We start from the raw sequence: 14,579 nt of genomic DNA, 5'->3' as shown, positions 1-14,579 counted from the left end.
GACATAAATTTAACGTCAATTTGACATCTTATTTCCTGACATCAAATCAACATCAATTTAATGTCAATGATATTGACCTGAGATATAGGGACCACAAAAAACATGTCAGTTTGATACCTTTGTTGGGTCTCTTTACAACCAGAAGGAAATAATTACAAAATATAATGAAAATATGCATATTCATGCACGTCATACATGGTGGTCAAAATCTTGACTATTTGTTGATGTCAAATTGACGTCAAGGTGCCCGCTGGGTAGTCTTGTGCTGTTACTGAGTTTTGGAGATCCTGTGCCTGTGATCATACAGTAATAAAACCCTAACTCAAATACAGTAATATTATATATCACCAGACCATGTTTAGACTCTACTGAATATTTTTTTTTAAATATTTTATTTGGGTAAAAAAGTAATGGTGAGTTTGAGAATGAGCGCAGTATCACTGTATGAGAATCTGAATGTTTCAGTAAAATCCAATAAACTTCATTTGAGTCCAGATCACAGTTTATAGTCACATTTTGCCCCAAATCTGTTAGTTGATCAAAAGACACTGCAGTGTGACACAACATTAACAAACCTATAAGATAAAAACAAAGAAAACACGCATTCAAAATAACCAACCCGTTCTCATCAATATGCGTATAAATAACACGACTTTACACTTTCACATGGCGTGTAATGTATACGCCAAATCCCATTTTTGCGTGCATATGATACGCCAATCCTTTCCATTCACTTTGATAGAGCGCAAATGCGTCTAAATACCACGCATCATCTTTAACGGAATTGACGTCACCAGCAGAGCTCAGTTCACTAATAGAGGATTTCACCTGATGCGCGTCCATCTTTAAACAGGTGGGTAACAATAATGCTATTTTTGTTACTAGATCACTTTGTTAACGTTAGCATTTTATTTATTTAATCGCTCCTGCATCACGCGAATGTTGTCGTTTTTTTTAAACGGCAGCGTATGCTTTTAAAGGAGTTGTTACTGGAACAGTGGGTTGCTCGATTAGCACAGCTGGTTGCTAATGCTGTATATAAACCTCTTGCAATTGGTAAAAAAATAAAATAAAACAAAAACAGCCTTTAATCATACTGTGACTTGGGTCTTTAGGTTTTAGACATGGCTGTTGACAGCACCGACTGATATAGTTTTTTAGCTATCGTTTTTCGGTAAAGTGGTTGGACCCCCAAGGGTTTATAATGTAGTCTAAGCACGGCACGTGGACTCCTAACCCAGATTAATTAAACATTTTGTGCACGACATTGTGTTTTACTAAAATATATCGCGTCTGCAGAAAAAAACTAATGTTAAATGCTATTTACGGGCCGCTGTGGTGTCCCAGTAATCGGTGTATCGATGGGTGCTGACACCAGGTCGGTATTTGGGATCATACGGCCAACTACATTCACTATATAAGCCGATCTGAGATCTGTCGCTAACACAGGCACGTTGGTATAATGCAGGCAGGCAGTACTAGTTGCTTGCAGATGCACGAAGCAGATTCCCGGGATGTTTTGTTTCTAATGTCATCATAAATACACAAGTATGTGTTAATTAAGCACAATTTATTCTAAAGTCTTTGTCTTCACCAGATAAAAAGCTTTATATTTTGCAGTAACCAATAAAAAAAACATACATCTGAAATTGATGATGATAGCTAATCGATTTCAGTGGTTCCCAATACCAGTCCCTGGCCTCCCTCCCAGAACATTTTAGATGTCTCCATATATAAAAACACTTGATTCAGTTCATCAGCTTGTTAATGTGTTAATTAAGGATCCTGATGAGTGAAATCAGGTGTTTTATTTAAGGAGACATCTAAAACATTCTGGGACTGAGGACTGTAATTGAGATGAGAACCACTGGATCAGGTGACGTAATCTTAGCCTTAATACATAAATAAATATAATTATTTTTACAACAAGAGGTTGTTATGAAAATATCAATTCTCTTATCACCTTTATTGCAAATAGTCAGACGTCACTATATTCTACCAGAAAATAGAAAAATGTTGTCACCCTTTACCCTCATATCTTTAATGTTTTCCAGTCTTTCCATTCAATTTTATTAGTCAGAAAGTTTGAGTTGAAGGCAGATCTCAGATCTAACTGACACATTTATTTTTGTGTTTCAGTACAATGGCAAGTGTTAACAAAAACAAACTCGAAGCTGTTCTTATGCTTGGGGATGTATTTGTTGAAGAGATACAGGCAAGTTTCATTATTGCTATATACACATATGTGTAATTAATGAACTCCGGTTAGCTAATGGCTATTTTTCACCTATCTACATTTTATTACATGCTATGTCCATAAAGAAATGTAACCGCGAGTCACATACTCCGAAGCATGAAGTCACAAGACCTAAAGTGACCTGGTGGAAGAGGGACTGTCATGGACAACGCGTGACCACCAACAAACGGAGGAAAAAAGAGTCATCTACTGGTTAATGTCCATCTTGTAAAATTTGTCAAATATTTTAACCGTGAGTGATGATGTGTGATTTGGAGTAGGTGCAGGTTTGATAATTGTATTAATTGTCAATATTCTGTACTTGTACATTCATCGTATAAATTACATTATAATGCCAAATACATTTAGGTTTAATAGCTTCCATGTTTGTTAAAGGTTTCAGTGTTTACTTTTGTACACCTGGCCAAGATTTTTTTAAAGAATTGCTCTAATACGTTTTTTTTTTTTTTTTAACAGTTAGTACGTCTCCATGTGCAAGTTCCTCCATCACAGCTCCATGTACTAGCAGCTACCAATATTCTGGTAGGTAAAACACATAAGGTATGCTTTATATCAGGGATGGCCTGGAGAGTCACAGTCCTGCAAAGTTTAGCTCCAGCCCTGATTAAACCTCACCTGCCTGTAGCTTTTCAGTGGCTGTTTCTCAATGTCAAGGATACTTCCTTAGCAGGACTGGTCTTCCCAAGTCACTTTCTTCAGAGGCACGTCTCCTCTTTAGAATTTGGAGAACACGTAAATGGAACAGGCTAGGAAGTGCACGTCATTACGTCAGTAAAAAGGTTTGCTTTCGGTGCTGCGCGCATAGGATTGTGGGTGTTTTGAGAGTGCAAAGAGCACAAAGGATACACACATGCATCCTTTCCTGTATATGGGATATTTTTCTAACAAAGGACTTAGTCCTTGGTTGCAATTCCAAGGATCCTCGACATTGGAACAGTCCTTCGACGGATGTATATGACGTAACATCCTCGAAATTCTGGCTTCCAAGGATCCTTACTTGACATTGAGAAACAGCCTTTAACTCTTTAGACCTTGATTAGCCTGTTCAGGTGTGTTTGATTAGAGCTGAAGCTAAACTCTGCAGGACTGAGGCTGTCCAGGACCAAGGTTCGCCACCCCTGCTTTATATGAAAACAAGAAGTTAAGTACAAAATAAGTTTCATTATACCTGAACTTTTGCTATTTTAGTAACTAATCAGCTAAAAATGTTCCCCCAAAACACTTGAATATTGACGTTACCATAGTTTGATGCATCACGCTCTGTCCCCATGACAGAACTAGGATAACTTTAGACAGCATCAGTGTTTCTCAGCAAAATCATGTGGTGGTTGTTCAGTTTCACACTTGACCTACACATAATCTTAAGGGCCATGTGTTTGTTTGCCCATTTTTAACTATCCTTTTGCCTTTTCTGCTATCACTGGACTCTCCATGTATTAAAAGCAGTGTAACTGCCACAAAAGATGTGGAATTGAAAAGTTGGATTTCTTGTATGTTTAAATTTTCTCTTTCTCTATTTGAAGATTTTAACATGCAGAGGCTTGAGGACATTCTGCAGGACTCTGAGAGCATTGATGTTGAAAATCCTGCTCCACAGCCATCATTGTCCAGTTGGTCTGAAAGGCAGAAAGGGGTCCAACAATGTTGGCAACAGGCAAGGCCACAAAACCTTGCCAACTTGTTGACAGCTGAGAACATCGTCCAAATGACATGTAATCACTGTCACAAGAAAGAGGCCATCATTCGTTGTGGGGAGTGTTTACCGTCTGAGTGGTTTTGTGCAGAGTGTGATCAACTGGTACATAAACGCCACACTCTGCACAGTAGGCAAACCACAATGTATGGTTTTTTTAAGTACATCCCTCCAACAGAGTTTGTGAAACTCCATGATGACAAATACATCATCTGTGAACAAGGTTGGTGCCTGTTTTTCAGGACGCACTCACATTATACCCAACCAGCCTGAACCATGTTCGAGTGTGAACGTACCCACTCCCTCACCTGCACACAGTCACACTTATCAATCCATGTTTAAGAATGCTTTTGTCAGTAGGATGCAGTTGTTTTGAAGAAAACAGAAAGTAAACTCTCCCACAACACCAAAGCCCATTGTAATGTTAATTTGAGGGCTTCTAGTTTGAGTCAATCAGGATGTGATGACATGCAGACCTCTTATCATGCCGTCATATTGCTTTGACGATCTATTGCTTGCACCACTCACACTTTCACTTAACTCTACCCCACACTTCAGAATTTTTTTACCGAGGCAAATTAAGTTTATGACTGTTGTGCAGCTGACAATCTGTTCTTATGAATTGCGTTTGGCGCGATTTGCGGTGACATTGTTCATTTCAAACCTGAGCCCAAGTGAACAGTGCCAGAGCCCACCTATGCAAGTGGGCCAGGGCACGATTAACCAAACCATGCACTGGCACAGTACAAACCAATCACACTAGTCAAACGAACTATGATTTGGGGGTCAAACATTCGGCAAACATTCGGGCGCGGTTTGTTTTGGATAATGTGAGTGCGCCCTCAATTGATTAGCATTTTTCTCCTAAAAGACAACATTATTAAATTATGTTATGTTTTTCAAGTACTTGCTCACAACCCAAACATTCTTTAATGTCATCCTGATTATCCTTTTCTCTTGCAGATTGTTTGCTGCCAACATCCTTTCCTCCAAGGATATGCTCCGGTGACACTGGTGATGTTGCAATCTCTGCTGGTAGATCCATCATACTGGTTTGCATAAATGGTAGGATTGTGTGAAATAAAATAAATGTTTATTTGACACGTTACTTGTTATTTATTTGTTTTTTCATTTGCTCTCAGGCCGTTACAATCTTAAGATCCCGGAGCTAACATGCAAACATTGCAATAAGCAATGGGCCCCAGAAGTCAGTGACTTCGTAAGGAGTGGTTACTGGCCCGCTACAATGCAAGCACAGACACTGTTTCACCGAGATCTGTTCCATTCCTTTGAGGCTATGAAGACAGCAGCTCCAGGAATGTCAGTGAAAGCCTTCACAGCAATGTTGGACCAGAGAACGAGGCAATTTGGAAGAGTATGTAAAAATTTGAAGCTGAAAGACAAATGCAACACACCCCACAAAAATGGTTGATTTTGTAGTTCGTTGTTGTTAAAAGCTAAACTACCATGTGTTTCTTTTTTCAGACTGGCAAAGTGAATGTAGATGCTTTTCAGAGGAGCTTTCTGCAATACGTGTACTGCAACTCTGAAAAGAACCAACTTCTGGGAAAGGAGCCATTTGTCTGTCCAGCCTGTAGCCCTGACATGTTGGCTGTTTCAGTTGATGGTAACCGAAAACTCTACAGGTTCCAGAAAAAAAACCAGTAAGTTTTGTGTGCTCATTAAAAACAGCCAAAGTAATTAATGTATGTATTAATGTTATTATAGTAATATAGGTCTGCCATTTAAAATTAAGCTGTTTATACTGTAGCTGTTAAATATATAATATATATGTTAGACTTTGTAACCTTAACTGTTGGTTTTGTAAACTTCTTACTACAATGAATACAAAATACATTTTCTTGTAGGAGTGAAGAGCCAGGATTCTTTGATGGAGTGTTTTTAGCCCAGGACTCTGAGGTGTCCAATTTTGTTGAGGAAGTCCGGGGGGCTGTCAAAAATGTATGTTTAAAAAGAGTGAGAGTGACAAAAGTGTGAAGTTGGATAAAAAACAGCTAGATTCCAATCCGGAGGGCACAGTATATCCATAGTATTGGTTGTTGCACACATGTCCAACACATCGTCTCAGACTATTGTAATTAACCTTCTATGTGCTAAATAGCAAACAACATCTGTTGGTTTGTTATCCTCCAGAGAGCTACAAATGGAAGATGGGTAAATCAGGCAATTCAAGACAAATCCTGACTGTAATTGTTAAGATAATAATGTTTGTGTGTTTGAGGGGGCAGTAGCCCTTCTATTTAATGTCCATGAATTAACTACTGACATGTTAAAACAATTTACTTTGGTAGATTGCAGGAAAAGCGATGTGTGGGGAATCCCACTGGAGAGCAGCAAGAGAGACATCAAAGCAGGCCAACAAGTTGGATGAAGAAGGAGTTGAAATTGCTGTGTGCAGGCATGGATTCTTACTCAAAGGTTGGTATTTGATTTGATCAATTGCAATTAAACATATTAAGAGAAGATGATGAACTGAAGCCTTTTTTGGTGTGCAATGTGCTCTTTATTTCCCCCCCCCAAAGGTCTGAACATGTATAGAGGAGAAATATTTGCGTATCCAATGTTTCTCCAAAATCAGTTCCAGGATGCTACGTTTTTGGCTATGGATGTGACCTGCCGTTATGTGCCATATCTGGAGAAGGTGTCGGAGGCCCTGACTCATCTTCAGCCTCTTCGGAAAATGAAACATTGCTTGTCCGTTATGCATGCCAAAGCCCACAATACAAAATGCGAGGTGATGGATTTAACTACTTTTATATTCCAGGGTTTTGTGTAGCCAACAATTAATGTAGAGTGCCACAATGCATGACGTGCATTCATGATCTCACTAATTTTGCATGTGGATTTGATTTGTATAGCTAGTAGGGGTGTGCATTGGCACTGCCCTCACAATTCGATTCAATTACGATTCACCAGGTAAAAATTCAATTCGATTCTACGATGCATTGCGATGCATCAGAACTCTACTGTACACAACAAGGCAAGTGCAACTATTCTCAACAAAAACGGAAGCTTAGCAGCTTTAAGACAATGACAATTATATACCTGAGATGAGAATTTACACACAGCGTAAGTCTTGTCTAGTTTCCCATTAACTTCGTAGAATCCGAAATGTGCCCATATGTCCACTTTCCATGGAAAAGGGTGCGTTTTTATTTACCCGTCTTGATTGTTGTTGTTATGCCCCCGGAAGTAATTGAAACTTCACAATTTTATTGTCCACTTGAGGTCAGAAAATAAACAGTGACATAATCAATTATGGCACTTTGCTGCATCGATGCTGAATCGTGCATGCGCGCATTGCGATGCATTGCTGAATCGATTATTGTTGACACCCCTAATAGCTAGATTTAATAATCAGATATCATTGCACACTAATTCCTTGCGTGAAAATTGAAATACACATTGATGGTAGAAACATTAATCAGCAATGCTGTGATTGGCCGATTGTTACAATGGCCAAAGAACACACCTAGTTTTTTAACCCTTTCAGAACAAGAGCTATTGATATGGTGCAGCTATTGATATCCTGCAATATGCGTTGAATTTAGAATGTTCTTCATATTTATCGTTCATCTTCCGCTTCTTAAAATTCTATAGACATTGCTGTAACAGACTTTCCATATCATGTAAAAAGCCGCAACATCCAATCTATATTTTTATTTACATGAATAAGCCTGCTTCCATTCAGGTTTAAGCTTACAGACTTATTGCTATGATGACAACTCCAGTATAAGCCTTGAATAATCAAAGATTATGCAACAATCAAATCCTAATTGAGTAATTCAAGTATGAAGAACAGGCCCCAGGGGTGTGTTTTGTGTTAAACATGAGCTCCTGTGTCAGGGCTGTTTAAGTGTTACCCTGGAGGGCCGAGCACTGCATAGTTTAGCTCCAACCCTGATCAAACACACCTGAGCAAGCTAATCAAGGTCTTTGTGATCACTAGAAAATCACAGGTGGGTAAGTTTGATTGAAGCTAAACTACGCAGTGCTCGGCCCTCTAGGGCAGTGGTCACCAATCCTGCTCCTGGAGGGCCTAATTAAGGTGCTTCAGGTGTGTTTGATTATGGTTGGAGCTTAACTCTGCAGAGACACCGGCCCTCCAGGACCAGGATTGGTGACCACTGCTCTAGGGTAAGATTTGAATAGCCCTGCCCTATGTGCTGTCCTCTACAGTGGTTGACCTTGGGATATGCATCAATATCAATCACCTTTATGTCCACACTGTTTAACAAGTCAACTGCTTTCTGTAGATTCTGTGGAATGCGAGGAACCAGGAAGGTGCGGGAACCACTCTTGGTGAAGAAGTAGAACAAGTGAATAGTTTTCTTTCCAGATGTGCTCTGACCACAAAATATATGACCAAGTCAGGTTTGTAAGCTTCTCTGCACCCTTACAATAATGTGCTAATGTTGTATGTTGAGTTACATTTACAATTTAGATTTTCTATTGTTTTGTACAGTAAGAACTGATATGCTTACTGTCCATGCAAGTGGGTGGAATCGGCGTAAAGAGAATGGCCTCCACATTGCCTTGTCTTCCAGATTCAAAAAGGTGTGTTCATGTATTTAGAAAAGGAAACCGTTACTGTTGAACTTTAAGTACACCTAAAATGCATTAAACTGTTACCCCCTATGTAGACACTGTAGCGGTGCAGGACTTCAGCTGTGTATATGTAGTTGTTTTTGTATTAAATCAGGCAGGAGCATATACTTTTTGGATTATTTTATGAAATGACAGGATTTTCTGTTACTGTTTTGCAGACCATAGAAAAGACTTTGGATGCAACAGAGAGCCTGAAGAATATGAAGGACCAGTTGCATTGCTCTGATGACATGCTAAAACAGTGGGTTGTTGATGTAAACCAGTGGGCCAGTAGTGGTAAGGACAGTGATGCTTTATACATAAACCCTGTCTGGAGTAATTTGGTTGTAATGCATGTAGCTGTAGCTTATTGTTAAATTCTAGTGGAATTGACACCATTTGCAAGTCATAAGTCTTCAATTACTATTTTAACTTAAAGTAAACCTTTTTAGCAATGAAGACAGAATGGTCAGTCCAAATCAGACCAAATGGAAAATTATCATCAAGCACAATGTGCCAGTAGGGCTCAATATCCAGCGCTCCATGTTTGCAGCATTCATGCCTGCTTGGCATGTAATTCTGATATTTTATTCTCATTTTTGGTGAAGCAGTATGAGTTGTGATGGATATTGCTGTCCAAATTCAATATTGTCCCAAAGTCAGTTTCTACTATTCGATTTGCAATTTACAGTACTTAATGGTTTTAAAAAATATTCTTTCTTCTTGCCTTTAATTTAGGAAATGCAGGAGCCACTCATGTTGATGCTCGTGGTTTGCAGATCTCAATTGAAGCACTCTTTGTTAGCATTTGTCAGAAGAAACACTATCTTTATAGACAAAATGGTATGTATTTGTCTGTCTGCGCGCGTGTCTGTCTGTCTGTGCGCGCGTGTCTGTCTGTCTGTCTGCGCGCGTCCGTCTGTCTGTCTGCGTGCGTCCGTCTGTCTGTCTGCGCGCGTCCGTCTGTCTGTCTGCGCGCGTCCGTCTGTCTGTCTGCGCGCGTCCGTCTGTCTGTCTGCGCGCGTCCGTCTGTCTGCGCGCGTCCGTCTGTCTGTCTGTCTGCGCGCGTCCGTCTGTCTGTCTGTCTGCGCGCGCCTGCCTGTCTGTCTGCGCGCGCCTGCCTGTCTGTCTGTCTGTGCGCGCGTGTCTGTCTGTCTGTCTGTGCGCGCGTGTCTGTCTGTCTGTCTGTGCGCGCGCGTCTGTCTGTCTGTCTGTGCGCGCGCGTCTGTCTGTCTGTCTGTGCGCGCGCGTCTCTCTTTCTGTCTGTCTGTGCGCGCGCGTCTGTCTGTCTGTCTGTGCGCGCGCGTCTGTCTGTCTGTGCGCGCGCGTCTGTCTGTCTGTCTGTCTGTGCGCGCGCGTCTGTCTGTCTGTCTGTGCGCGCGCGTCTGTCTGTCTGTCTGTGCGCGCGCGTCTGTCTGTCTGTCTGTCTGTGCGCGCGCGTCTGTCTGTCTGTCTGTGCGCGCGCGTCTGTCTGTCTGTCTGTCTGTGCGCGCGCGCGCGTCTGTCTGTCTGTCTGTGCTGCGCGCGTCTGTCTGTCTGTCTGTGCGCGCGCGTCTGTCTGTCTGTCTGTCTGTGCGCGCGCGTCTGTCTGTCTGTCTGTGCTGCGCGCGCCTGTCTGTCTGTCTGTGCTGCGCCCGCCTGTCTGTCTGTCTGTCTGTCCTCGCGCGCCTGTCTGTCTGTCTGTCTGTCCTCGCGCGCCTGTCTGTCTGTCTGTCCTCGCGCGCCTGTCTGTCTGTGCGCGCGTGTATATCTGTCTCTGTCTGTCTGTGTCTGTCTGTCTGTCTGTGCGTGCGCTCGGCTGTCTGTCTGTGCGTGCGTATGTCTGTCTGCGTGAGCGTGCGTCTGTCTGCGTGTGCGTCTGTCTGTCTGCTTGTGCGTCTGTCTGCGTGCGCGTGTGTCAGTCTGTATGTGTGTGTGTGTGCGCGTGTGTGTGTGTGTCTGTCTGTCTGTATGTATGCGCGTGTCTCTGTCTGTCTGCACATGTACTCACTGGATAGGTTAAATGCAGAAGTCACATTCCAAATATGGGGTTTTATTGGCAAATACTTAAATTCAATAATTGTTTTTGCTCTTACTACAGATCGCAACAAAAGGCGTCAGAAGATTAGCCAGAAGATTGGCCAAGAAAAGAAACGCTTGCTGGAGGAGATCCAGAGATACAACCAACAACCTGATGGTGACCCTGTGGACACAAACTCGGTTGTGCAGAAACTCTCCAACAAAACTCCAGAGAGCATGATCTGGCCTTGGCAGGAAGAGAACACAGGTATTGTATGAACATTTAACTTTTAGTATTTTATTTAAAATGTATCATTCTCAAATATGTTTATTAATGTATAGTTTTTATTCCTTCAGACGGTGTCAACATTATTACTAAGAAGAAGCTCTTTGACCAGCTAATGCTTGTCTCACGACTGACAGAAGAAAAGGAGATCCTTGTTAAAGAAATGATGCAGCACTGTCAGTACCTTAAGAACTCTCTAGCAAAGGTTCAGTTACTGATGGCCACTGTTTCAGAGTGCACACAAACAGGAAGTAAGTATAATTTAAACTCCAAATTGACTTGGTATTTAAGATTTGTCTTGACATAAATAAGCTATCTGATTAAATGTTTAGTGTTTAGGTAATTGCATTGTTATTTTTGTATGTGTGGACTTATAGGCTATCCAAATGGATTCACAGAGGATGGGTGCAAGGGCCTCCTCTGTCTACTCAAGAGAAGACTGCAAGACCTCAGACTCAAACAGCAGACTGTGGCATGCACATATAGAGGCATTCTTGAAAAAACTCCTAGGCTACTGGAAGAGGAGGAATTGGAAATAGAGGAAGAAATGGACTGGCAAAGTGACATCAGCTCTGAGGACGAAGATGATGAAGAATTGGGGACCCACGTAAATTAAATTGGAACTCAAGTCGCATGTTTGTACTTCGATAACTTAAAAAGGTTTCTGGAGTTTTGACAGAAGTTCCTGTGTTTTTGTAAATAAGTTTGTGGTTAGATTTGTTCCAGCAGACAACGGAATTTAAATTGAATAATTTTATTTATTTTAAGTTGACATTTGAAGAGTTTCGTTGCAAAACGAGATAACTCTGTTTTTATTAATTGTTCAGAAATCTTGTTTTTGTGGTTGTGCATTCCAATTAATATCAATTCAACTGCAGTTGGTTTGTTTTGATTTAAACCTTCATAACTTAAAAAATACAGCTAAGTAGCACCATAAAACAAAATAATAACATAATAATAAACATGTTTTGACAAAAATGTTAAAAACGGATTTATCTCGTTTTGCAACGAAACTCTTCATATGATGAAAATCTAGACTTTTTCCATGTTTAAGTGCTATAATTGCATCCCCAGTGCTTCTATCAACCTAGAAAATGTGAAAAAGATCAACCCAGTAACCCAACTTCTGGTTACTGGTTTTGGTAAACCATTCTATGCAAGCATGTGAAAAAATAGGTCATTGAAATTTGTCTCTCCTTGTGATGTCAGTAAGGGATCTTATTAAAATAATACCGCCCCTTAATCTGCACTATCCAACCACGGCCCTGCCATTAAGTGCAGAGATCAGCCCATTTGCATTTTAAAGCACAGAACCAAAAACAGTACAATTTATACCTACAAAGTGGCAATTTTAACATGTTATAATTATTTGTGGAGTAATTTGAGCTAAAGTTCATATTTGACATCTTAAAAAGTCCACTTAAGTTGAAACTGATTATAGAAATATGCACTTGTTTACTTGGTTTGTTGTCACATGCTTCTTATACTGCTGTAATTATCAGTAGCCATAACCAGATGTTATTATTGTTTCTGTTTTTTATTTTATCTCCACTTTTGGTTATTTTAATTGGTAGTCCACGTTGTACACTTTCTCTCACATGTAGGCCCATGAAAATGATGAAATTTCCCAAACTTCTGAAACATGTAATATGTAGAGTTGTACTTTTCCTCTGACATCAATATATTCAAACTATATTCTTTGTCTTCTGCATACCATTTCTTGTTTTATTTAAGTTACTGGAATTGTAATTGGGCTACACATGTTTATATATTATAACTGATAATATTTGTATATAATTGCTTGGTGACAATACAAATATAGATTTCCTAATAAAATAGATTTGTCAGACTATAGTTGACTTTTGCTTCTCACACAACAACCCTAAGGAGAAGAGAAAATGTAACCTTTTAGATTCAACCTATACCATGAAAATTTTGGAACATTAAAGGCCACATCATGTCTCATATTAAGTATGCAATAAGATGTAACAAACTGAAATTGTGACTGTAAAACCATTGTAGAGGCTTGTTTAAATATAAACCATATTGTAAGCCACATTTATATACCAAGGATTGGTTAGTAGGGTTGGGTCAGATTACTTTAAAGTGCACTGAATACAAACAACATTGCAATATTAGCAATCAGTTACAAAATTTACATTTAAGCAACAACCAAAGTTTGAATAATGGCCGTTTCTAAATAAGCATTACTTTCACAAGCCATATGCTTATTGCAGTAATTTATGATTAACCATTTTATATGCTAATTGTTAATAATATGAAATAAGACAGTCTTGATGATGTATGCAACCTCAGAAGGATGCAGTCTTCTGTTTGAAAACAGCCATTATTTTAAGAAGCTCAGTGATTTAAGGCAATGCAATGCAAATTAAAAAGTAAATTTAATAGAAAAAAGTCAATTTAATAGAAATATCCCTCTAAATATAACAACTTAATCCCATGGTAGGAATAGGCTACAAATCAGATGCGGAAACAAGGTCATATAACTCTTATCTTCAGTAATGCATGTAGGAAACTTTTTAAATGGAGGAATATTGAAGCTACAACTTCATATAATCCTAGCTTTGTATGACCATTAAGGTGGTTTGGAGGGGATAAGCACTTCACAACACCCGCTTGATTACTTGATTAAATTGCTGTGGTTATCAGCCTTCGACATGGGTCAGAAGTGGCCTGCTGGTTGGCTCGGAAGGCCACTATCATCCATCCACATGGTTAATCAAAGATACAAATACAAGAGATGACTACAGATCCAATCAGATTCTTATTGTTTATTGTTGTTTGTTGGCATCATCAGTGTGGTCCCTTTTAAACTGTGCCATGTGGGAAACAAAGTTGTATTGTACTGAATTGAATACATGTTGTAAATTAAACACAGCATATTTATTTATAAATTTGTTTCATCATAAGCTTGGTAGGGCTAGGTGTTGGCAGAGACCTCACTATTTAATACTGTGGGTCACAGTATGATTTGATGTTGGTATCTGAACACCTAGATCAAACTCTGTAGTGCTCCGGCCCTCCAGGGTAAGATTTAAGGAACCCTGACCTAGATGCTACACATAACTTCTTTATCACAGTCCTACTGTTCAGACAGTTTCCTGTTGCTTAATATAAGCTTTTCTTGTAATGACAGGCCTGTCTGTGTGATTAGAAGCCTGGACAAGAGGGAGCATGAAACAATCCATTTCTTATCTGGCCACTAAACTATATTCTACAGCAGGGTTGGGTATTGCTGGTGCTGGAGGGCCATTGTCCTGCAAAGTTTAGCTCCAACCTAATCAAACACACCTGAAGAATCTAATCAAAGGCTTGGAAATAACATACAGGTGTATTTGAATAGGCTTGGGGCTAAACTTTGCAGTACAGTGGCCCTCCAGGAGCAGGAATGCCCACCCCTGTTCTGTATGAATTACCATCTGGTTGGAATTACATAAAAATGCTGGATTTGATAAACAAACCCCATTTTCTTTTAATAATTTGCTCTAATCTTTTGGGAAGTGAAGATATTAATGGTGCAAGCATTGCAATTGGAATTTTTATTTATTCTTGCTGGTACAAAGCTCAGCTGCTCAACAGTATGTGGTTGCTATTGTCTGATTCTCCTCTTCATGATTTGATATGCACACTCAATAGGAGACAGATCTGGACTGGCAGCAGGCCAGTCAAGCACATGGACTCTGTGTCTATGAAGCCACGCTGTTGTAGCCCATGCA

At 39.9% G+C, this 14,579-nt stretch overlaps 2 protein-coding genes across 3 annotated transcripts in view; both read left to right on the top strand.

The window, feature by feature from the left end:
• LOC129453110 (uncharacterized) overlaps nucleotides 1-14,579 on the top strand; it is a 309,370-nt gene that overhangs the window by 170,443 nt on the left and 124,348 nt on the right. The gene's annotated exons all lie outside the window — the stretch shown is intronic.
• On the top strand, nucleotides 678-12,694 carry LOC141359589 (uncharacterized). Of its 2 annotated transcripts, XM_073862273.1 has the most exons (18): nucleotides 678-853; nucleotides 2,140-2,215; nucleotides 2,323-2,449; nucleotides 2,714-2,779; nucleotides 3,781-4,173; nucleotides 4,914-5,015; nucleotides 5,093-5,325; nucleotides 5,436-5,614; nucleotides 5,819-5,912; nucleotides 6,263-6,389; nucleotides 6,494-6,705; nucleotides 8,228-8,345; nucleotides 8,437-8,528; nucleotides 8,738-8,855; nucleotides 9,297-9,401; nucleotides 10,639-10,824; nucleotides 10,914-11,093; nucleotides 11,220-12,694. In XM_073862273.1, exons 2-18 carry the CDS (start codon nucleotides 2,144-2,146, stop codon nucleotides 11,456-11,458), a joined length of 2,643 nt encoding a protein of 880 aa, XP_073718374.1. In that variant the 5' UTR covers nucleotides 678-853; nucleotides 2,140-2,143; the 3' UTR covers nucleotides 11,459-12,694. The 2 variants fall into 2 exon arrangements, with proteins under 2 accessions (XP_073718374.1, XP_073718375.1); XM_073862274.1 differs by lacking the exon at nucleotides 678-853 and having other exon boundaries at nucleotides 1,843-2,215.

The sequence above is a fragment of the Misgurnus anguillicaudatus genome, chromosome 23, assembly GCF_027580225.2.
Source record: "Misgurnus anguillicaudatus chromosome 23, ASM2758022v2, whole genome shotgun sequence".
Taxonomy (NCBI): domain Eukaryota; kingdom Metazoa; phylum Chordata; class Actinopteri; order Cypriniformes; family Cobitidae; genus Misgurnus; species Misgurnus anguillicaudatus.
This window is presented reverse-complemented; position numbering and strand designations above follow the sequence as displayed.

Excerpts from the sequence above, each read along its gene's own strand:
- LOC141359589 (XM_073862273.1), top strand. The coding sequence starts at position 2,144 with ATGGCAAGTGTTAACAAAAACAAACTCGAAGCTGTTCTTATGCTTGGG. Across the intron at positions 5,913-6,262 it reads TCCGGGGGGCTGTCAAAAAT|ATTGCAGGAAAAGCGATGTG; the intron begins GTATGTTTAAAA and ends TTACTTTGGTAG. Across the intron at positions 11,094-11,219 it reads AGAGTGCACACAAACAGGAA|GCTATCCAAATGGATTCACA; the intron begins GTAAGTATAATT and ends GTGGACTTATAG.